At 43.5% G+C, this 22678-nt stretch overlaps 1 protein-coding gene across 5 annotated transcripts in view; it reads right to left on the minus strand.

Moving 5' to 3' along the window:
- The window catches only part of MYO9A (myosin IXA), a 160882-nt gene that overhangs the window by 61093 nt on the left and 77111 nt on the right, over positions 1 to 22678 (minus strand). For all 5 annotated transcript variants that reach the window (XM_071813726.1, XM_071813725.1, XM_071813727.1 and 2 more), the window contains one exon: positions 5359 to 5475. In XM_071813726.1, the coding sequence (XP_071669827.1) occupies positions 5359 to 5475 (117 nt within the window). The remainder of the gene's footprint in view (positions 1 to 5358; positions 5476 to 22678) is intronic.

The raw sequence follows: 22678 nt of genomic DNA on the forward strand, positions 1-22678 counted from the left end.
AGAGTGTCAGGGGTTGAAGGGACCTGGAAAGCTCATCCAGTGCAATCCCCCCATGGAGCAGGAACACCCAGCTGAGGTTCCACAGGAAGGTGTCCAGGCGGGTTTGAATGTCTGCACAGAAGGAGACTCCACAACCTCCCTGGGCAGCCTGGGCCAGGCTCTGCCACCCTCACCCCCAACAAGTTTCTTCTCCTCTTTCAGTGGAACCTCCTGTGTTCCAGTTTGCACGCATTGCCCCTTGTCCTGTCACTGGTTGTCACCCAGAAGAGCCTGGCTCCATCCTCCTGACACTGCCCCTTTCCATATTGATCCCCAGGAATGAGTCCCCCCTCAGTCTCCTCTTCTCCAGCTCCAGAGCCCCAGCTCCCTCAGCCTTTCCTCACACGGGAGATGCTCCACTCCCTTCAGCATCTTGGTGGCTGCGCTGGACTCTCTCCAGCAGTTCCCTGTCCTTCTGGAACTGAGGGGCCACAACTGGACACAATATTGCAGGTGTGGTCTCCCCAGGGCAGAGCAGAGGGGCAGGAGAACCTCTCTGACCTACTGACCACCCCCTTCTAACCCACCCCAGGTACCATTGGCTTCCTGGCCACAAGGGCCCAGTGCTGGCTCATGCTCACCCTGCTGTCCCCAGGACCCCCCGGTCCCTTTCCCCTACACTGCTCTCTAATAGGTCATTCCCCAACTTACACTGGAACCTGGGGTTGTTCCTGCCCACATTCAAGTCTCTACACTTGCCCTTGTTCTATTTCATTACATTTTTCCTGCCCAACTCTCCAGCCTGTCCAGGTCTCTGATGGCAGCACAGCCTCCAGTGTCAGCCACTCCTCCCAGCTTGGTGTCAGCAGCAAACTTGCTGACAGTCACTCTGTTCCCTCATCCAAGTCATTGATGAATATATTGAATAATATAGGCCCCAGTACTGCCCCCTGAGGCACTGCTCTAGATAGAGGCCTCCAACTGGACTCATCAGTTTTGAATTCAGATGTCAAATGAGTGTTGTGAATAAATAGGGTAAAGATGTAACATAATCTAGACCTCAATTAGCCAAGTCTAGCTTAAGTGTTAATGCTGTTTCTTTATCAAAATTAGCATTTAAAATTAACAACTAGGCAACACGGACAAGCCTGTAGCAGCCGCCTGTATTACTGTATATCAAGTTTATAGCAAAATTCCTGTAATTAAACAAGTTTGTCTACAAGGATTCTTAAAATTTGAGTGAACCCTGCGTTAGGAAGCAGAAGGTTGAGATAATAAAAGTGACCTCATGCTTCTCTGGCAATGTCACCGTCGTGGTATTTAAAGAGCAAGCACGAGCTTTAAGAGCTTTTGGCAAGTGATGGTCTTGAAGCTCCACACTCTCCAATTCCCAAAGCACCACTAACTAGCGACGGTTGGAGCTGATTTATGTGGCCCCAGAAGCACGTTGGTGATGTCATTCCACAGCTGAGGTATTTTCTGGCAATTACAAATAGGTCAAATTCTGAGGAGAAAGATTTTTTATTATTATTTTTAATTTTTTATCTGTTTTCAAATTTATTTTTTTACAATATTCCAAAGCCAAAACCGAATAAACCAAATAATAATAATAAATAAAAAATCACCGCTAAATCTCAAAGGACTACTCCAATCTACATCACCGCAATATATATGATGACCTATTATATAAAGAGGGTGATTTGCTACAAATTTGGAAGTTGGGACATAAAAATAACGAACAGATGTGCATTAAACTCGTTGCATGCTCAGCAACTTTTGCGTTGTCTCAGGTCAAAGAGCCAAGAATTAACTAATTGTTTAAATTCAAATGAAGTTTCTTCGCGGTCATGAATTCTTCATGAATTCAAGCGTGAATTTGCTTCATGGCCATTAATTTAAATGAATTTCCTTCATGGCCGTGAATTTGTGTTCATGGTCATCACAATGTACGCAGCACCTCATCTGAAAACAGCAGCAGGGTTATGTAGGAAGAAATTAAAACATTTTATAAGAATTAAATGGGAAAAGCCTAAAAAACCCTTGGAAAAAATGCCTTTTGGTTCAGCCCGGTCTACACTATATCATCATTTTAAGCACTGAGATGGACTTGTAATGATTTTTAACCTAATTTATGGAAGGGGAATGAAATAAAGAGACTCTCTGAGGTTCGGTAATCTCGTTCTCGAGAGGAGGAAAAGTCTCTGACCTCAGTAATAAAGGTCAAATTTCAGACAGTTTGTAGAGGATCATGAGAACATAAAAGCAGCTAAAAGACCAAGGAAAACGGTGTCGGAGTGAAACTGATACATGGCAGCGCTGCTATGAGCATAAAACAATCCGTATCGAATAACTTATTCACAACTCCATTCAGAAATAATACGCTGGAAATCCTGTCAGCAAGCAAGATAAGCCAATTCCTACTGTGCTTTCCCAAAATAATTCACTGTACATTTCCCTATATTTGGATATCAAAGGTCTGATTTACATCTTCCAAATACTTGCTTGAAAAAACAGTAGAAGAACGACAGCTTGGTGTTTATTTATATTTTTTGGCTTCATCTTTTGATCTTCTCTTTACTGCTGCCATCAAATAAACACACATATTGAGATCTGAAAATTGTCTCCATTCCCATTGTCCCAATTTATCCTGGGGTTCAGACTTCATTAGGATCCAGGTCTTCTTCCCACCTATCACCAAACCACATCATCCACCAGCAATTAAATGGGTTTAACCAGCTATAAATAGCTTCTCCTTGCCAAATATTGTCTGTACCGATGAGTATTATTAAAATACCCACCACCGGTCTAGTTGAGCATCAGTGTTGGTCAACACGGTTTTCCCAGGTGGGACAAAGGCCGTTGTTGGATTTTGTGCACGTGCCATACATGCAACAAGAAGTATTTGTTGGCTTTGGTGACCTCCAGTCTTCCCGCCAAAAGCCCGAGCTACCACAACCAGCTCTGGTCAAGCCAACTTCTGTGAAGGCCACACAAGCCCTGCTTTTGTAGGACAGCTGTGTGTGACCTCCAAAATCAAAACTTAAACTCCCAAAGAGACATATTTTCATAATTCAAGTGATTTTGAGTCTTATGTTATCTCTGCGTAACTTGACTGTCATATAAGAAAGCCCTCAGTCAAAAACCCACCGTCTGATAACCCTCTGACCCTTCACAACATGTTTCCAAATATATCTTAAAATATTGGTGACAAGTGCGGGCTGGGATTAAGGCAGGACATCTGCTGCAGGACATTTGCCACCCACTGCAAACTCAGTTCAAAAATCTTCCATGGCAAGGTGCAAAATTGTGTTTTTCTTTCATAAATCAGAGTGTTGACGAAATTTGTTGAAGGAGCTGTAGATACCAGCAAGTAGGTGTCATCTAAGTGCTGAGATCTATTCCCAGGGTCTGGAGATGTTCGTGCTTCTGGGCCATCTCCCAGTTACTCACTGGTGTTGCCCAACACCAAGACCATATACAGGAGGTTTCTTCAAGCATGAGATGAAAAAGGTTTCAAGAAGATTGTGCGGTGGTTGGAAAAAAAATAAATTAATAGTCATCAGGTCAGTTCTTCCAGGGCAGAGGAGGGTGGGAATCACTGGTTGGGGTCTCGGTGGCAGAGCCCAGGATGCTCTTGGCCATGACGTTATTCCTTGAGGGCCAAGGAGCAGCTGTTCCCAGTCCTGCCCAGTGCAGGCAGGAGCTTCTCGCCCCTCTGTGCTAGGAGGAATCAAGTCAGGGGTTAAAACAAGGGGTGAGGAGGTGACGCTGGAAAACAGCTCGAGGGAAAATTGGCTGGTCGATGTTTAACGAAGCTGCTCTCTGCAATGCTGTGCAATGCACATAAAGTCTCCGCTTCAACCCTTCCACCCGTGAAACGGGCAGGATTCATGCATTTTTGTGATTTCTGAAAATTCATCCACGTTTGGGCAAAAATACAAGTCAGAAAACTGGGAAGTGGGAATTTATGAGATGATGTAGGGAGACGGGAAGGTGGTTACGCTGCCCAGGAGCCTCGGCTGGAGGAAGCAGAGGGTTAATGTGCAGCAGCGATGCTGGAAACAGCACAAATTTGGGCTGTTCTGGCTCTTACCTGCTGAGATTTGAGGTTGGGAACTGAAGTTTAATGCCATATAAACACCTACTGTTGTGTCCCACTATTACAGACATGCTGACTAAGCAAGTGACTACATCCTAGTCTGATTTTGTATTTTAATATTAAGGAACAGATAATTGTTTTTTAAAATCATTGGATCATTTAAAAAAAACCAGTGTTTGAGATGCATTTCGTTGTCAAAAGGTATCGATCTTTTCTGTTTTATCAAATACACAATGTTGGTTTTTTTTCCTGACAGCCCAGACCAAACTTTTGATGACTTAGGGAAAATAAATAAGGAAAGAACACAACATTTTTGGTAATATATTAAACAGAGGGAGCAGTATGTGCAGTCAGAAGAGACGCTGGATGTTACCCATTTTAACAATCTTTCTTGTCATAAAAGCATATAACCAAATTTTATACATATGTATTTATTTCCAGTCTATAATTACGCTCTGCAAGCATTTCTAGGGAGTTAAATAAAGGGCCGGCTCCACTGCAATTCTCTGCAACTTCAGTCCTCCAGCATAATTCAAACGTAATGGCAGTGCTTAGCAAAACAATCCTCCTTTTGGCAGCTGTGGCTTCAGCCTGGATGTACAAACCCCCCCAAAAACACACACACGCTGCTGGCCTGTGCCCAGAATTTGCGAGCCAAGGGAGCTGGCGAGATGAGAGCGTGTACAGTTGTGATTTTGGGGTCAGCGTCCCCCTGCAGATGAATAGGGGAGAGATTTTGGGGAGGATGTCGCAGCATCCAACCCCTGCTACCGTGGGAAACATCATGTCGTCCCATCTGTCAGCTCTTTGGGAACACAGTTCAGCGCCCCGTTGTTTTGCTCTTCCCATCGCGACCTTTTTTTCCCCCCCAATCTCACCTTTCTGCTCATTATAGACGTGTTATCTCAATATCTACCAACACCAGAGCTTCTTCGCCTTTTCTAATTATTTTTATGGAGTGACTACATCAAAACACCTTGCATTAGGAAGATTTTCCATTTTTCCCCTCAATTATATATGGTTTTCCACACAAAGAGGAAAAGTCTTTGGCATCGTTCCTGGAGGGGGTGGGGGAACAGCCTTTTGTGGCTACAACACAACCTCCTCCTCAGCCGCTTGGAGGATAAATTACTTGAGGTGCTTCACCCTTCCTGGCTCAGCAAACGCCACTTAAATAACGACGTTTGAAACATTAACCGAGGAACTTGAGTAATGTTTGATCCCGTAGTTTAAATTTGAAAAACACGAGCGCGTAGCCGGAAGAGCTGGCGAGACGTTACCTTGGTGTTCTCCTCCATGTCCTTGGAGTTGAGGAGCGCATGGTTAATTCTGAACACTATCCAGTCGAACAGGGCGCTGTACAGCGATTTTGCCATTGAATTTCGCACAGTCACAGCCTGAAAGAGAAAAAACAAAACAAAAGGTGATTGGAAATGATTCTTGCCCTGCACTGAAATGGATTTTGCTTCTCAAGCGCCCAAGTCCGATGTTCATATTCCCCCCTCGCCAAAGCTTTTGTTGACTGAGTTTACTTTGAGCTGATGCAGGAGATCACACCATAAATCCTGACACTGGTGGTGAAAGAAAAAGAAATACAAATATATATACGAATTATAAAAAAATTATTAAAAATATGTGTTTAACTTTGCCAAGATCCTCAAAGAGTTTATCTGGGAAGAAAGAAAGGGGAGGATGGATTTAGCACAGCTGTCAGCCATGATGGAAAGAGATTTTTCTTAATCAACATGCACTTTGTGACAGGCACCTATATACATATACCTATTACCGTAAAGCAGTAATTCATACTTAAGGATTCTTTCTTGGTTTAAATTATTACCTAGGGTTGTACTACAGCCCTTCAGCTCACACTGATCACCTCAAACCTTATGACCCCAGTTGCCTTGAAATCCTTCTCATAACTCTCCCTTCATGCTGCATCATTCAAGTTACTTTATTTGGCGCTTTTTTTGTTGTTTTTATTACACACAATAGGTTGGGGTGTTTTGTTTTGTTTTGTTTGCCGCTCTTTTAATTTTTGACGTTTTCCCAAAATATTGCAGTGATGAAGAGAAAATTTCAAGACCAATTCTCTAAGCCTGTGCTCTATCTCAGTTTATTTAATCAGATAAAGCTGGAAAAGCAGCAGTGTTCCTGTCACACCACAAAAATTAGTCTCTGGGGAAAGAAAAAGGCCGAGACCCAGGAACATTTCTTGCTGCCTAATGCTTTGCCGTAGCGTAAACCAGCCCAATTAACTGATCCATCACAAAGACACGCAATTAAGACAAACAAAAATAGTTCTATATAAAGCCAATGAAGAATCATTTTCTCTATACATTGGTTTATATTCCAATATTTTCTTTCTCCCTTTTATTGGAGGCTATAGAGGATGTGCAGGACTTCCCCTCTGAATTGTTCTCTTTTCACAGAATCCCAGAATGTCAGGGGTTGAAGGGCCCTGGAAAGCTCATCCAGTACAATCCCCCCATGGAGCAGGAACACCCAGCTGAGGTTCCACAGGAAGGGGTCCAGGCGGGTTTGAATGTCTGCAGAGAAGGAGACTCCACAACCTCCCTGGGCAGCCTGGGCCAGGCTCTGACACCCTCACCGGGAAGAAGTTTCTTCGCCTCTTTCAGTGGAACCTCCTGTGTTCCAGTTTGCACCCATTGCCCCTTGTCCTGTCACTGGTTGTCACCCAGAAGAGCCTGGCTCCATCCTCCTGACACTGCCCCTTTCCATATTGATCCCCAGGAATGAGTCCCCCCTCAGTCTCCTCTTCTCCAGCTCCAGAGCCCCAGCTCCCTCAGCCTTTCCTCACACGGGAGATGCTCCACTCCCTTCAGCATCTTGGTGGCTGCGCTGGACTCTCTGCAGCAGTTCCCTGTCCTTCTGGAACTGAGGGGCCACAACAGGACACAATATTCCAGGTGTGGTCTCCCCAGGGCAGAGCAGAGGGGCAGGAGAACCTCTCTGACCTACTGACCACCCCCTTCTAACCCACCCCAGGTACCATTGGCCTTCCTGGCCACAAGGGCCCAGTGCTGGCTCATGGTCACCCTGCTGTCCCCAGGACCCCCAGGTCCCTTTCCCCTACACTGCTCTCTAATAGGTCATTCCCCAAACTTTTTTCTAAATCAGATGAGGATATTGTTAATTTTGCCCTCCAATAAAGTATTTATTCTTTAGAATAGATCCTGAATACTGTTACATTATAGATAAAGCCCCCCTTTATCCTACATAACCATCAAACTACCTGATCTAAAGACTGTTAGGGAATATTCTTTCTTTTCAAATTAAGGAGCTGCTGCAATTTCAAGAGCGTGATTTCACATTTCCCCCAAATCATTGGAATGGTCCACTTGAAAAACGAGGGTTTCACCTTGATTTTTCATTTCAGACATTCACCTCACATTGCCATATAAAATACCACTGGTCCATAAAAGACTTGAAATAATAACATAACTGAACGAAAACCTGTATGGCAGTTTATCCCTTTCAATATGTTTTCTGTTTGACAGAGTAAAGATGGGGACGAGTGACAGGGTGAAGGATGCTCAGCCTGTATTTATTATCCTACGTGTATTAAATGTGATTATTCTCTAAAATATATAGCACATATTACATATAGCTTGTCTTCAGGCAGCTTCTTGTCTCTTCTGCAAGATTGATGGCAGATCTGGAGCATCGTGGTGCTTGTCAAACCATTCTGATTTCACTCAGAAAGCAAAATAAAAATAGCTCCTGCAACACCTAAACCAATCTCAAAGCAGACACGCAAAAATATCACTGATTGGGAACCAAAGAGATCAAACGCGCTTTAACGTGGCGATTCAGGAAATGAGACAAGGGTTTGATCAACCTGCTTATCAGGCTAGGAAGGATAAATGTTGTATTTATTATATGCTAGAAATGGCGCTTGTTGGGGTTGGCCAACCTGATCTAAGATATTTGGGGGTCTTCATAAGTTTTCATGATGGGCACGGCATTCAGGCCGCCTTAAAAACAAAGAGGATTTTGAAAGCATCTTTTGCCAAAAAGGAACAAGCGAAAGAGAGACATAAGAATTAGAATTTCTCTTTGAAGTGTTTTGGAGCAAGGGCTTAGAGTTCCGGCAGCGACAGCCTGTGTTTGAGACGGGAAAAGATATCATCTCAGAAAACCAAAATTGTTGCAAATTAAAAGCCTCTGTAAAGCACATTTGTATGTGTTCGGTAGATTCTTAATTCTTAAGATTACAAGATTGTTAAATATATAGGAGCACATCTTCCGTCTGCCGCCATCATCAGCATCAGGGTTTCTTACTCTGCTCTTCTGCACGCGGCTGAGATTGGAAATGTTCAGGAAAGGTCTTTTTTTGCTGGGGTTATTCAAAACAGTCAGATAATCCGGGGAAAGCAAAAAGGTTAGAACGGCCCCACAAATATCTAAATGGAAAAAAGCACGAGTCAAGTCAAAGAGGTGTTAATGCTTTAAATAGTGTGTCCGCTTTAAGAAAAAAAATGTAGAAAATTCAAGTTTTCTTCCTTATTATCAATGAAACTTTAGCCTTACAGGTTTCTTTGCTCTAACAGCACCATCTTGGCATTAGTCCCGTAAGTACCTCCTCCCACAGCAGCAGTGAGTCACAAAGAGCAAAAGGACCGTACGCGATGATGCAAAGGGCTGGAATGTTCATATCATTTCTCTTTGCAGTGCTTCTGTTGGCCGCTGTTACGGCCTGTGCCGCGGGCTGGACGGCCAGTAGAGCTCTCTGGACAAAAATGAACTAAATCATCTTTTTAACAAATGCCAGAATGATGATTTCTTTCACTGGACTACACATTCAGAAACCACAAGAGCTTCCGTGTAGATAACCAAGATGAAAGCAGTTTTTTCACTTCCTAAAAGTCTGGTTAAACCAGCAGCTTTTTATAATACCCACCCTGCCACGATGTCACTGAGCTTCTAGACTCTGGACTTGGTCCTGCAGCCAAACCAGGAGGAATTTCCAGCTTTTTGATCCCACTGTGGTATTAAGGCTCCAGTTGGTTTTTTAGGCGCAATATCAGCATTTAAAATATATGTATCTACCAGCATATAATCTAATGGGGAATTTTCTAGCCCAAAAAAACATCTTGAATTGAGCACAGGCTGCTGTCAAGGTGGGTTGTCCCAACCAAGCTGAGCTCAATCCACTTTTGATTTACACACGTGGATGGGTTTGGTGCTCTCATGGAATAGTTCGGGTTGAAGGGGCCTTCAAAGGTCCCCCAGTGCCACCCCTGCCATGAGCAGGGACATCTTCACCAGCTCAGGTTGCTCAGAGCCCCGTCCAGCCTGGCCTGGGATGTCTCCAGGGATGGTTCATCCACCACCTCTCTGGGCAATCTTAATCCAAGGTACCCTTCCAAACCACAGCTCTTGATTCCGTCTTCTCACCATAGCCCAGGGGAGAAGAAATGCCGAGTTCTACCTTGCTTTTGGACATCAGCTCCTTGTAAAACCAACAGGTGACTTCACGCGGTAAAGAGATGCCCACAAACCACCTTGGTCTTCATTGTGCTGATTCCAGCTACTCCCTCTCTAGTGACACTGCAGACCCCGAAGGTCAAAGCCATGACCCATCCTCCTGGGAGATGCCCACTTAACCTTTCACAGATATTTTCACATGATTTGCTGGGACAAGTTCCCCAACATGCAGCCCCCGCAAGTCTTGGATCCGATGTTTATGTTAACCTCATATAGGAACTAACTCTTGACATTGCTCAACAGCAAAACCTCAGATCTTTAAAAGTTTTTCAGGCTAAGAGGAATAAATGAAGCCTGGAGAATAGAGGATGGGTGGAAACAAATGCTTTGAAAGGCAAAGAGCAGTAGTTTATCATACATAACTGCAGCAATATCCCAGTGGCTGCACATCCCAGGTAGCAGAAGTCGAATAAAACTTGTGGAAGAAAAAGCCAGTGGTTTTAATCAGACACTTCCATAGCCAAAATGAGTATTTTTGGGAGTGACGACCCCATTAGCTCCAGGGAGATCCAGATATTGAAATGGAAAAGCCAGATGCTCTCCCCAATTACTCTGTCCAGCCAAACCCAACACAACCATGGACCGTGTCTGGAACAGCACCCGACCTCTGACATCCAACTCTGACAAAAACACAGCCTGAAGGACTCTCGTAACCAGTATACATGCTTCCACTAACATTTGTTTTAAAAACAAACAAACAAACAAACAAACAACATAACTATCTGAACAAAATAAGCATTTCTGTGCAGTGCAGCTCTCCACACAGAGACCCAAAAAAATGGAAAAGTGGCCGAAGCAAAGCAAAGCAAAGCTCATCCCTTTAGTTATCACGTAGGAAGTGCATCATCCTCATGCGCTGATTAACTCCGGGTAATGAATTATTCCCAAGTGGTATCTAAAAGCCAGTTACAGACCTCTAAAGACTCAAAACATCTTATCTGGCCATGGTTGAGAGATCTGCTCGTCATCCCTCAGCGCTAACGCAAAGGATGAGCTAAACCAATCCTGGAAAAAACAGAACAGAATGGATGATGGATTTGGGGGTACGGGCAGCTCTTATGACCCATTCATCCAAAAGAAGCAATTAATATTATGATTTAACAGGCACTGAGTTTGCTGAAGAGGGATGTTGAGCACAGCTCCATCACTGCTACCATAGGTAGAACCTCATGCTTCTCTATGGAAAAGTGAGGTGAAAAAACCCAAATATCATTTTGCACAGAAAAAAATGCCATTTATCACAGACATATTGGAGAGCAGCAATCTATTTTGGATCACTACTGTAAAAAAATGCAGCTTAAGAAGGGAACATGAGCCCAGAGCTGGGTTTTTGGACCCCAGCTCCTAAATACAGCCTCAGTTAATGGGAAGTGAGAGTAAGTGTAAGCACTAAATCAAATTAAAGCCCTAACGAGGATTAAAACGCCACAGAGTTTATGAGATGTGACAGTGTGCAACGCTTATCCTATTTCTTAAGTATTATGCAAATCTACAAAACATGCATAAAGACACATTCAGTCGGTCAACATGGTGTTATCGCACCGTCAAGAATTTTTGGTCAACAAGATGCCGTCAAATCCTCTCCGAATTTTTCCCCAGGCGACAACGTAGATGTGGGAGCGAGGCCAGCGCATCCCCTCCCGAATTTCTAATAGCTCCGAATACCTGCAAACGGGATGTTTAAATACCATTTCTCAGGCACAACTCTGGAAAACTCGTTGGGTCTAGAAGCAGATTCATTAGAAGACAATGATAACTTGTCGCCTTGTTGGTCATGGTTCATTCTTTCTCCGGTTTTTCAGTATTTCCTCCAAAGACTGTGTGTGTGTTTATAGACTTGATCAACATAATTTGCTCCCACCCATTGCCCACTCACCCCCCAAAATATCTTGACAGGCAACTCTCCTTGTCCATTTTCCAACAAGAATATGCAATAGTCTCCAAAAATTGATTTGTTAAAATAGGAACGGGCTGGATACAGCTGTAGGAACTACCTATGGATCCTTCCTCTCCAAGAGCTCTTCCATAACGGGTGTGTGAACATACACGTGTGGGTGTTTCCTGTCCTCTGGAGAGAAAAAAAGCAAAGCATGCCCTTCTTTCAGACCCAAATCAACAAATATACACCAAAAAACCCTATTAGAGTAATTCCAGGATGGCAAGAAATGTTTCTTTCCCAGTGTGAAGTTCACAAGACTCGATATAAAACACCAAGACAGGAGTTAAGTTATTTAGGTTATTTAAGTAAAGCCAGGCACCCCCAAAAAGAGACGTTTTCTGCTTGTGTAGAATGGAGAATCCTCTTCTCTTCAGGAAATCAGATCTGAACACAGGAAGACAGGAAATATCCCATTCTCCCTTAGGGCCTTGGATAGACTTCCTATAATTTCTATACAAGGATGAAAGGTCCTTCCAATGAAATATTCAGGGAATAAACACTAAAAACCAGCACTAGGATTCTTCCTCTTCAGGAAATCCCCCCAAAAATCAAATCTAGATGTGGATTTTTAGTGGCTCTACAGTGGCTTTGGTTTTTTGTTTTTCTTTTAATAGGTGGAATACATTTTCATTGTTTTACCCAATGAATCAATTGGCATTTCTGCTCACAGGGATTTAGTGCTAAATCCCAGGAACCTGCTGATATCCTTCAAAAAGAATTGAGCAAGCTGTTATCATACACAGGATTTGATTTTTGTTGTCATTTGACATCTGATTTAAAACTCTTATCAGTCATTCCCATTTTTCCCCCTGTTTATTCTCTAAGGTGCAATTTGTCTTCATAATTACATTTGTACTTACTGTAACACAAACGGCTTATTCCAAGATGACTCAGAGGAAAAAACACATTTTAATATTGCCCTAACGTTTTCTGATGACGCTCTCCCCTTCAATCAGTTCTGTGGGGCTGAGCGAGATATATAATATTAAAATAGGTGGAAAAGAAACAGGAAAAAAGTGCATTTGTTTTCTTATTTCACTCAAAGTATCCATTCAACAATAATTACGTTGTATGCACGAGTAACGATGAAACAAATCAGTTTGTATCCTAAAAAAAATTCAATTTTCTCCCTATTCTTAAATATATATATATTAGCAATGCTTAGCCAGTGTGAAGAGCTATACCACTGCTTAGAGGAGATGAGAACAAGAAGAATTAAGAGCAATTTAAGCTCTGATACACTTGATTTGTGGGTCTAATGAACAGGAACAGAAGCCAGCCCTCAACTGAAAATAGCACAGGTAGGCATCGAGGTGATGCATAAATTACAGCATAAATTATAGGATTAAATCAAACAGATTTGAAATAGGCTTTTATTTGAACAAGGCTTAGGGGTGCCAGCGACTAATAAGAGCACTGGTGTTGGACGAGGAGCTACTGCGTGTATCAAAATAGCATAATGTCCTGGTTTTGTTAAAAAACAAGTTTCTCTTTCAGTGAATTTGCCTGTCAGCTAAAGCTTCATATGAGCTGCATTTTCCTGGAGAACCAGATCCATGTTTTGGTCAACGTAGCAATGGGATATGAAGTTATTGATAAGCATGGGTGGACATCTCAGGAGAGGGGCAATGAGAAACAGGTGACCAAGAAACTGACCAACTGTGCATAACATCCCATTCACGTGAATACTTCATATAAAAGCGGGAGATCACGAGGATCCCTTCCCTTCTTTTCCCTTCTGCTTATGGCCGACATTAGGAGAGGACCTTGCGAGTTGTCTCTGCGAACTGAGGCCAAGTGACAGACTGAATCCAGCTCCGGTTGGCTGCCGAGTCCAGTCCAGGACTTCGGGTGCCGGTTCTGTAGTTGCTGAGGCTTTCGAAATTGGTTTTGTATATTTTGTATTATTTTCTCTATTTTATCAGTAGCATTAGTAAAACACTGTTAATTTTTCCAACTCTCTGTCCTTCTTTCCCTCCCGATCACCTGTCCTTGGTGGGAAGGGGGGAAACGGAGGGGCAAAAGGGGGAAGGGGAGGAGGAGAGGAGGTTACCAATACATCTGCCAGGGTTTTATTGTCACCCTGCAATCTAAACCCTTGACATATAAAAATCCAATTTTGATCTCCGGCGCTACTACTGTTAGGCAAGGCCTAAACCCCTCCTTTAATCCGAAGGCAGGTTTTAGTGTCTCGCCCTTATCTCACACCAAGCTCAGCCTATTCGGTGGGTCTCAAGTCCCGCGTGTGCGCGGGGTGAATTCTGGTTTCCTGCTGTTCCGCTCGCGATTTCTGAGCGAACGCCCGGCACGTCTGGTTTCCATTCGCAGCGTGTCCTGCGGCGGGTGAGAGATTAAGCAGCTTTTGTGGTTCCCCTTTGGGTCACGGGATGTAGGTTGAGACAGGCAGGCTTAGCTTTTTTATTTTAAAACCGAGGCTTAACACGCAGAGGAAAGTACTCGTGCAGGATATCAGGCTCGAGCTTAATCCCTGTCTTGGCATCACGGAGTATTATATCATACTCGGGCTGGAGAAGGATGATGTAATTTTCCATACTCGTATTTTATCTTAGTATCGTATTAAAATCCTGTCATTCTCATGTGTGCTTTTCCTATGAGAATCAGAATCATTAACGCATCATGCTGATTCCAGTCTGCTAAAGGTTTTTTGATGATTTTTACGTTTAAGGAAGAGGAAAAATGATCTTTAAAAGGATCATTGGAAGAAGAGAAGTGAAAAATGCAAGAACAGCCTAATTACAAAAAGGAAAAGTTCATTTAAAAATGCTATAAAATTTCCTACAAAGGCTACTTTTTATGTTTTATTTCTATGAATGTACCTGAAGCAAACTGCTTCCCCAAAAATATACCCCCGAAGCCGCACTAAGCCTTGCATTGCCCCAGCTGCCATGTGCACCGGCACCCCGGGCCGGGCGGCAGCGCCTTGTCCTGCCAGTGGATTTTATCCAAAAGATGCAAGTGTCAGTGATGCTTTCCAGAGCTTACAGGTGGATTTTACAAAGAGAAGAAATAGACCAGAACGTCATCACAATACAACACTGAATCCTTCTCCAACGTAACAATGAACTAAGGTGGCATTGAAGAATCTTTTTCATGGATTCAGTTGTGAAATTTTCAGATTCAGAGAGATTTTGGGGCACTGTTTTCTGAGTTTACATACCAAGCATATATTTGTAATTCTTCTTGTGTTCTCCTTTCTCTAGTATCAGTTTCCCAGAACCTTCCATTGTCGCCTTCCTTGGACCAGTACCCCAGTATCACCATCACCTTCCTTGGCCCAAGGTCCAACACCGACCTGCCCACCCATATTACTCAGAGGTATTTTGAGGGGGTCTCCCAAATCATGCCAAAATATTTCCCCAAATATCCCAACCACAACAGGAGAAGTCAAATAAATGGCTTTATCCAGTGAGACAATCTTGCTACATTAGTAACTCATCAGGTTGGCATGAAAGTCCTTCAAGCTCCTGGCCTATCTTGGAAGGGAACAGACGGGAGACCCGTCATCCCCATCACAGACTAGATCCTGCCTCCTATTTATTTTTAGAGATGTTTTGCAAGTGCCTGTCTACGACATTGTCACATTGTAGCTGAATATCTGTCACATCTTTCAGAAGAAAGCACTCAGGTGTTAGTCAAAATTAAACCAACAAAAATCTTGTTAGCGGTTTACTCCAAGTCTCAACTGTGGAGCCACACGGTTATGAGCATCATCTTCCTGAAATGATTTCGGTCAAATCCTTCAGCATTCTGATTTGGACAGCGTGGTCAGAAAACGTCATGTGTAACAAATCCAAAGAAACAAACCAAAAAGTCCTCTCTCTTCCCAAAATAAATCTGTTCCAGAATATGATTCCGTGAGCACCCCTAGGGAAAGGTGCTCACATGGAGCAACCACGAGCCCACCATGAAGAGCTGCAGAAGAACAGAATCATCAGGCAGCCAAATTTGACACTATTATGGAGAAACTGGTTCTACCATTGTATCTCTATCTTCACTACAGGCTTTTTTAATTGCAAGCTTTCTCAAACAGAAATGATTTCTCATCACACCTTGGCTGCTGTAGCTGGAGAGGCAAAGGCTGTGCAACAGCCACGAAGCTTCTACACCTTCTCCTACATCAAAGTGCTGAGAAATCAATCTAAACGTATTGAGATTAGGATTGTATCGAAAAATCCTATATTCTAAGCAGCCATACCAACATTACATCCTGTGTGGGAAGCTGACTTGCTAATCCAGCAATGGTTCTTTTCCGTTCTTATAGAACATTTCACGAGTCTAGCCTAAATTTAAGTAACAAAAGGTACTAGGTGAAATTAAAGCACCATTTCAGTAATCAGATGTAATTAAAAGAAGCTTTTAAAGAGTCAAGAATGGACCTGATGACAGAAAGGGCATCTGGAGATGGGAGGATGATTACGGGCAGCACAGTCCACAGAAAGTCACAATTTCCCCTCTTCAAGTCCTTATTTTGGACACCCCTCAGAAATCTTGAAATCTGAGAGTCTTCCTTCTTTGTTTCCAGATATTTGTGCCAAATGAATAGCATGAACACAGCTAACTCACAAGAATGTCCATGGTGGAGCAGAGAAGAGGAACGTTTTGTGTAGATGAGGTTCTCAGGGCCATGGGTTAGTGGTGGACTTGGCAGGCTTGGGTTGATGGTGGGACTTGATGATCTCAAAAGTCTTTTCCAACCAAAACACTTTGATGATTCTATGATCTTCGCACACAAGCGCTGGGTTCCCAGCATCTTCAGACGTACGTTGTCAACCATGAAGTTCTTCAGGTTTGGGAGATCCTCACAGATGCGAGCTCCGTTGAGTCAAGACCTCAACATCATCTCCTAAGCACTGCTTTTTGGGAAGGTTAGGGCATATTATCACCTCATCATACGTGAAAATCATCAAAATGGGTTAATAAAAGACCCAACTCAGTTAATAAAGGAGGGATGCTGCATCCCATGAAGAAATACGGGCAGAACACCAGTCCTATAAAACAACCAGGTTCATCTAATCCATATTCTGTCACCAAGCATTTTGAAGGGAAAAATGAGACACCTCATCCCACGAACAACCTTCTTTTGAAGTTCCACGCCGACAGGTCATCCTCATGTCCTGAAGCAGAGACACCCGCTTGACTCATAAAAGCTTTGTGGAGTTTTCGTTTTATTCTATTAATAATTTTCTGGTAATTCTGAATCCACTCATCAAGGTACCAGGTCTTCAAAGGCCTCCTGCTAAGCTCCTGACGCTAATTACCTGCAGTGACAACGAGTCTCCTCAGGTAATGAGCATAAGTAGGTGCTTCCAGCAGTTTTGCTACTTTCCATTCCATTCACTGTCCCTGTCCTCATACCTCGGGACTGAGAATTTTCATTCCACTTTCTTCATGCTGTTCATTATTTTGTCTCCTTTTCATTTTTTTCTCCTCTAATACTTTCAGTCTGTTCAATTTTCAGTCTGTTAAATGCTAATGACTAGTTGCAACTACTTTTTTAACATCTTCGGTAGCATTACGCCATTTGATCCTGGAACTCCATTCCTTTTCCATTCATAGTGGTCTAGAGAAGGCATTAGACAGTGGCACTAGTAGGACATAAGCTTACGAAACATCGCTTAGCTCTTTGCCATAATTAAACGTTTTTTCCCCTCGTTAAGGTCAGCTCCACAAGGCTTTTCTACCTCGTATCTCTGCCAATTAACTGTTACGATGCTGAAAATTAAACGTTCTCCTTCCCAAGGTCAATCCACTAAGGCAGCGCAGTTCATCACCCGAAACAACCATCTAGTGATGGTTATTCGTGGACACGCCAAGTCTATTCAACACCAGATTTTCAGGAGACTGAATATTCTGGTTATCAAATCTGACCTGAATTGTAGAAGCGCTTTTCTAACTAATCATTTGCTGTAGATAGATGTGTTTAATATTGATTTATTAATTTTTTTAAGAAGCCGAGGTCTGTCTGACACAGATTCCTCAAGGCTTTTCCACTTAAGTCTGTGCACGTTCCATCATCAAACGGGAAGTTAGGGGGTAGGGAAGAGAGATGGTCTCGTAGCCAAAGGGCTGAATTTCACCTGGAAAACTAGAACCTCTGCTGTGCCTTCACTTTAATGTCAGCTCCACCAGGGAGGTAAACCTTTTGTGATGGTCATTTGCTCATGTCCACCTTCCTCTTTCTCTCCCCTGTGTTACCTGCAGGTGAGAGATAGGGTGGGAGTTGGGGAGGCGAGTATGCGCAGCCCAATCCTGGCCTGCTGGCAGCCGATCCTCCTCCTGATGCTGGGATCCATCCTGTCCGGCTGTCACGGGCTGCCCGCCGCGCTGCGAGTGCTCTGCCCAGGAGCGCGCCGTCCTGTGCCACCGCAAGCGATTCATGGTCGTGCCCGAGGGGATCCCCACCGAGACCAGGCTGCTGGACTTGGGCAAGAACCACATCAAGACACTCAACCAGGATGAATTTGCCAGCTACCCTCACCTGGAGGAGCTGGAGCTAAATAAGAACATTATCAGTGCCACTGAGCTCGGGGCTTTCAACAACCTCTTCCATCTCAGGACGTTGGGGCTCAGGAGTAACAGGCTCAAGCTGATCCCCTTGGGAGTGTTTACTGGACTCAGCACCCTTACCAAGCTAGACATTAGTGAGAACAAAATTGTGATCCTCCTGGACTACATGTTCCAGGACTTGTACAACCTGAAGTCTTTGGAGGTGGGGGATGATGACCTTGTCTACATCTCCCACCGGGCTTGGACATATATGTATGTACATGGATGTATAGTTGTGCATATTTCTGCAGAATAAAAAGCGTTTTGCAGATTCAATCGCAATTTGAGTGCTCGGCAGAACCTCACAGGACTGGTCCCTGCTGTCCTTCCATGGCCACGTAACCACTGGCAGGGAACACTCATTTGGTAAATACTGAAACAAAGATAAGATGGCACATGACACCCTACAAAAGTTTGCAAATAATAATTTTCAAAATATCTTGGTGTTAAATAGAGTATTAACAGACCTCAAGAACTAGGGATGCTTAGAGCAGTGCAAAGGGACTTAAAATACAGTTGAATCTCAGGCCTTGCTATCATAACATAGAAGAATAACACAGGGGTAGGAAATAATATGCCCATTTCTTTTTGTGCTCCACAATCTCTGCTTGTAGGTACCTCCCTGGACATCTAATCTGGGCTCTTTTAGTTCCGCTGCATTTTTAATATAGTCATTTTCCACTTAGAATTATGAATACCCATTAAGTTAAATACAAGACATATTTACGGCGACGCTCATCACATCAAACAACCAGCTCCTAACAGCTTTGCAAAATTAAAGGCAGGCAAGAATCAGGTCAATTGTTACCCAAGAAGTTGTCTCATGTCTTTTATTCCCTTCTCTTGGGTAATTTCACATCAGACTTCTTCCAAAAGTGTGAATTAATTCATTAACTAACCCTTAGGGATAAAACCTCCTCAGTCGCAAATGGCTGAAAATTATAAAGATTTGTTTAAAAAAAAGTCTTTTTGCAAAGTCATTCGCTTCAGAAATATCAGCAGAACTAAATGAATTGAAGGTGTCGTAGAAACAAAATCTGTTGTCCCAAAGGACGCACAAGAGGATTCACCAACAGATTTATTTACTTTGGGAACGAGTCTTTCGTCAGCTGATAAAAACACCAAAAAAACCGCAGAGACTTGTGAAAAACAGAGAAGCAGGTGACAGACACCAGGCGAGATGGGAAAAACCTGGAGTATTTGAATTATTTAGATAGAAGCAGGAAGTCAGACGTGGCCCAGACGGGCAGTTCCTTGCACAGACTGAGTTTAAGGTGATGCTTAGATCACAAGCAGGATCAAGAGAAAGCTTTTTAATGATCACCAAGCTCTCCAGAAAGATTTTATTAACATTTAGTGTGCTTGCTTTTTTCTTTTAAACACCTGAATTGTGGCTAATGAGACTTTCCTACTTCTGTAGGAGGACTTCAAAAATGCACATCATGATCTATTAAAAAATGCCCAGAGTCTGGAGACGACGGACACTTGTGGAAAGACAACAGCAACCTTCAGTGTGTGTTATTCTTCCGCTACCATTAAAATCCCATCTTCCCCTATTTCATCTATGTACCTGCTATATTTTACCTTATTAGGAAGAATGCTGTGGCTGCAGATGCCCAGTGTTCGAGACAGATCTGAATCGATCGCCCCAGACACCATGGATGGGTCTTTTGCTCCCATAGTCAATTAAATCTCTCTTGGAAGGGTCCTTACCACGGCATTTTATTGCTAAATGAAGCGGACTTGGCCAGCTCGTTACCAAATATTGTCCTTACCCTGCATTCTTACACTGTAATTGCTCTGGAAATCCATTAATCGCCCTGTTAATTCACCACCTCACTGCTGATAAAGACATCGGCAGCTGCTTTGGACAGCGAAGCGAGGGCTCCAAACACAACCTCAGTCTTTCATGTCTGCGCAGCCTTTTTTCCCTAAGTTTATCTACAGCTCCTAAACCTTCGCGTTAGGCCAAATGATGCAGTAGTTTCAAACACTGCATTAAAATACCATCCAGCTACTATAAAAGGCAAAATGAATGGTTGCAGGAGGCAGCTCTGCGGCAGACGAGCCAGTGTGGCTCTGAAGATAAGAGGCAGCTGCCAGAGGTAAATATAAGCATTATTTATGGATGTGGCGGCCTCGTTCGCTTAAGTGTCGACAGTCAGAGAGCAGACGGGCAGCTCTTCCCACTGTGGACACACAGGGTTGAGAATGAAGCTCATGTTTGCCATCAGTGCCACAGCAATGTTGATTTTTATCTCCCAAACCAGGTCTCTCCTCGACTGCTGCTCCTTAATTTTAGAAATATCGGTAGTAGCATTAACACCAAGGTCAGACACAAGCTCTTAACAATGCGTCATGATTGACTGAGCGATGGGAAGAACCTGACGGCACATTGCGCTTTGCAATAATCCTCATAATGCCCTGAGTACACAGCGAGAAACAGCAGATCACAGCTTGAAATGAGAGCTCAAATCCCAACAGGTGCCGCTATCGCACATCTTGGATCCTCCTGTGAAAAATGGAGTAAAACAAAATCTGTATGTGCCAGGGAGAATTTGTTCAACCAAAGACAACAGCACCGGCAACCACTGGTACACAGGAGGCAGCACTTTTGTTTGTTGGAGTCCTACCTTCTTGTTGGACTTCAAGACAGTATTTTAACTTGTTAATCTGATTTAGATCCTACAAGGTCATCCAGCAGAACAGCTGGACACAGGCAAGACTCAGGAAGACTTGACTTGTTAAAAGAAACGCAGAGCTGACGAAGCCAAAATTTCTGCATGACATAAAACCATCACGCAAGCCATTGGCAAAGCCCAATGCAACCCGCGGAGGCAAAGCCATCGGGAAATGTCCTAAGTGAAGAAGTACAATATGAGTAAACAGAGAGGAGATGGTCGCCAATTGTAGCTGTTTCCTTCAACACCATCAGCTTCAGGCTGCTGAGACGTCCATCTGCAAGTTGTCCCCATGAGGACATTTTCAGTACCTTTTACCCAAGCATCAAAACACGCCAGAATAAAATCTCTAGTTTTACAGAAATTACTGCAAAGATGAACAGAACAAACCCAGAGGACAGCCTGATATAAATTTATAACTGTCATGAAGGAGAATATTTCAAGCAATGAGTTGGCAAGCTGATTAAAAAGAAAAGCCCCAAACCACAGGCCAGTGTTTCTAATTAGCACACGATGACGAGGCAGCGAGCGAGCACGCAGAGAGGAATGCGGCATCGCTGCACATCCAACAAAGGCATCCGGCATCCTCCTCTGCACGCTCGTGGAGCTACAGCTCAGGAAAATGACTGAGAAAAGGCTCGGTTTGGTCTAATAAAACCCAACCTCAGCTCTGATGCCTCCAAACCTCTAAAAGGATTGCTCCAGGCCACCTGCGTCTCCTCCGCCCATTCAAGACTGTCAAGGTGACATTTGCCACAGAACGGTGACATTAGAGTTCGCTGTTTCATGGGAAGTATTTCTACGTTGAGTTGTCACCCATATATTTCAATGCCATTTGATGAAGGGGATCAGCAAATATCAGCCCCTGTGCAGAGCACAGAACATGAACCAAATCCCAGAGTCCAACCACCCGCACCAAACGTGACGTCTTGTTAGGATGGGGTAGATGCACGTCCAAATCTCATCAAAGCTCAAGAAGTCATCTCAAGATCTCAAGGCTTTTTAAATAAGAATGTTGATTTCAAATTCAAGCTGCACACTTCTAGCTCCTCTAATAATTCAGAATTCATAGAGGTTGAGGACAACCAAGAAACCCAGGTCCAGCTCTCCTGAGTGATCCCATCTGTGATGTTGGAGGTGGAAGCCCAACGCTGCTTCCTCCCACCTCACCCCCAGAGCTCAATAATTTATTATTTCCACTCATTGTTTAGACAACAAGGTTTCAGAACCAAATCAAATTTCTTAGAGTTCCTTCTTCTGCTGAGTTCTGGCTCTTCTTTTAACAACCACCACACTGTGTCAGCTGCCTATTTAAAATTGTTCAAAGCCTTGGAAGGCACTTGGTAGATCCAAGCTGTTCTACTTGGTGGTGTAAAAGAGCAAGTACACGTCAAATTGACACTTTTACAATCCTTTTTCTGAGCGCCACTGCAGGACAGTCTTTTCCAGACAAGTTCTCCTCAATCTTTCAGTGTATCAACCAGCAATGCAAAAATCATCAAGCGTTTTAACATCTGGAAAATCAAGTAACTGCTACATACATCATCGCTCTATCAGGAAAGGCCTGTGAGTTATAGGAGTCATGGTGGGCCAGTCATGTCTGAAAACCCTCAAAACCTCAATCACTCCATTCACTTGAGCCAACTATAATGCTCTTTTGTGAAACACCCAAGAAGAATAACCAGCCCATTGGCTCCCAACAGTGCCAAGAGTCCAATTAGTCACGAGTGGGATTAACAGAGAGCAGTATTCTTTGTCAAGTCCCCAAATGTCAAACGAACCCTTCCTTCCTTCCCAATTCAGACGGATCCGCATTACATTCGCCTCTCCTACCCCCTGAGGCAGAGGAAGATCAGGAGAAGATCTCTTATCATGGTGAGATTCCATTTGCTCCTGTTGGTGGTA

Source organism: Patagioenas fasciata, chromosome 12 (genome assembly GCF_037038585.1).
Source record: "Patagioenas fasciata isolate bPatFas1 chromosome 12, bPatFas1.hap1, whole genome shotgun sequence".
Classification (NCBI taxonomy): Eukaryota; Metazoa; Chordata; class Aves; order Columbiformes; family Columbidae; genus Patagioenas; species Patagioenas fasciata.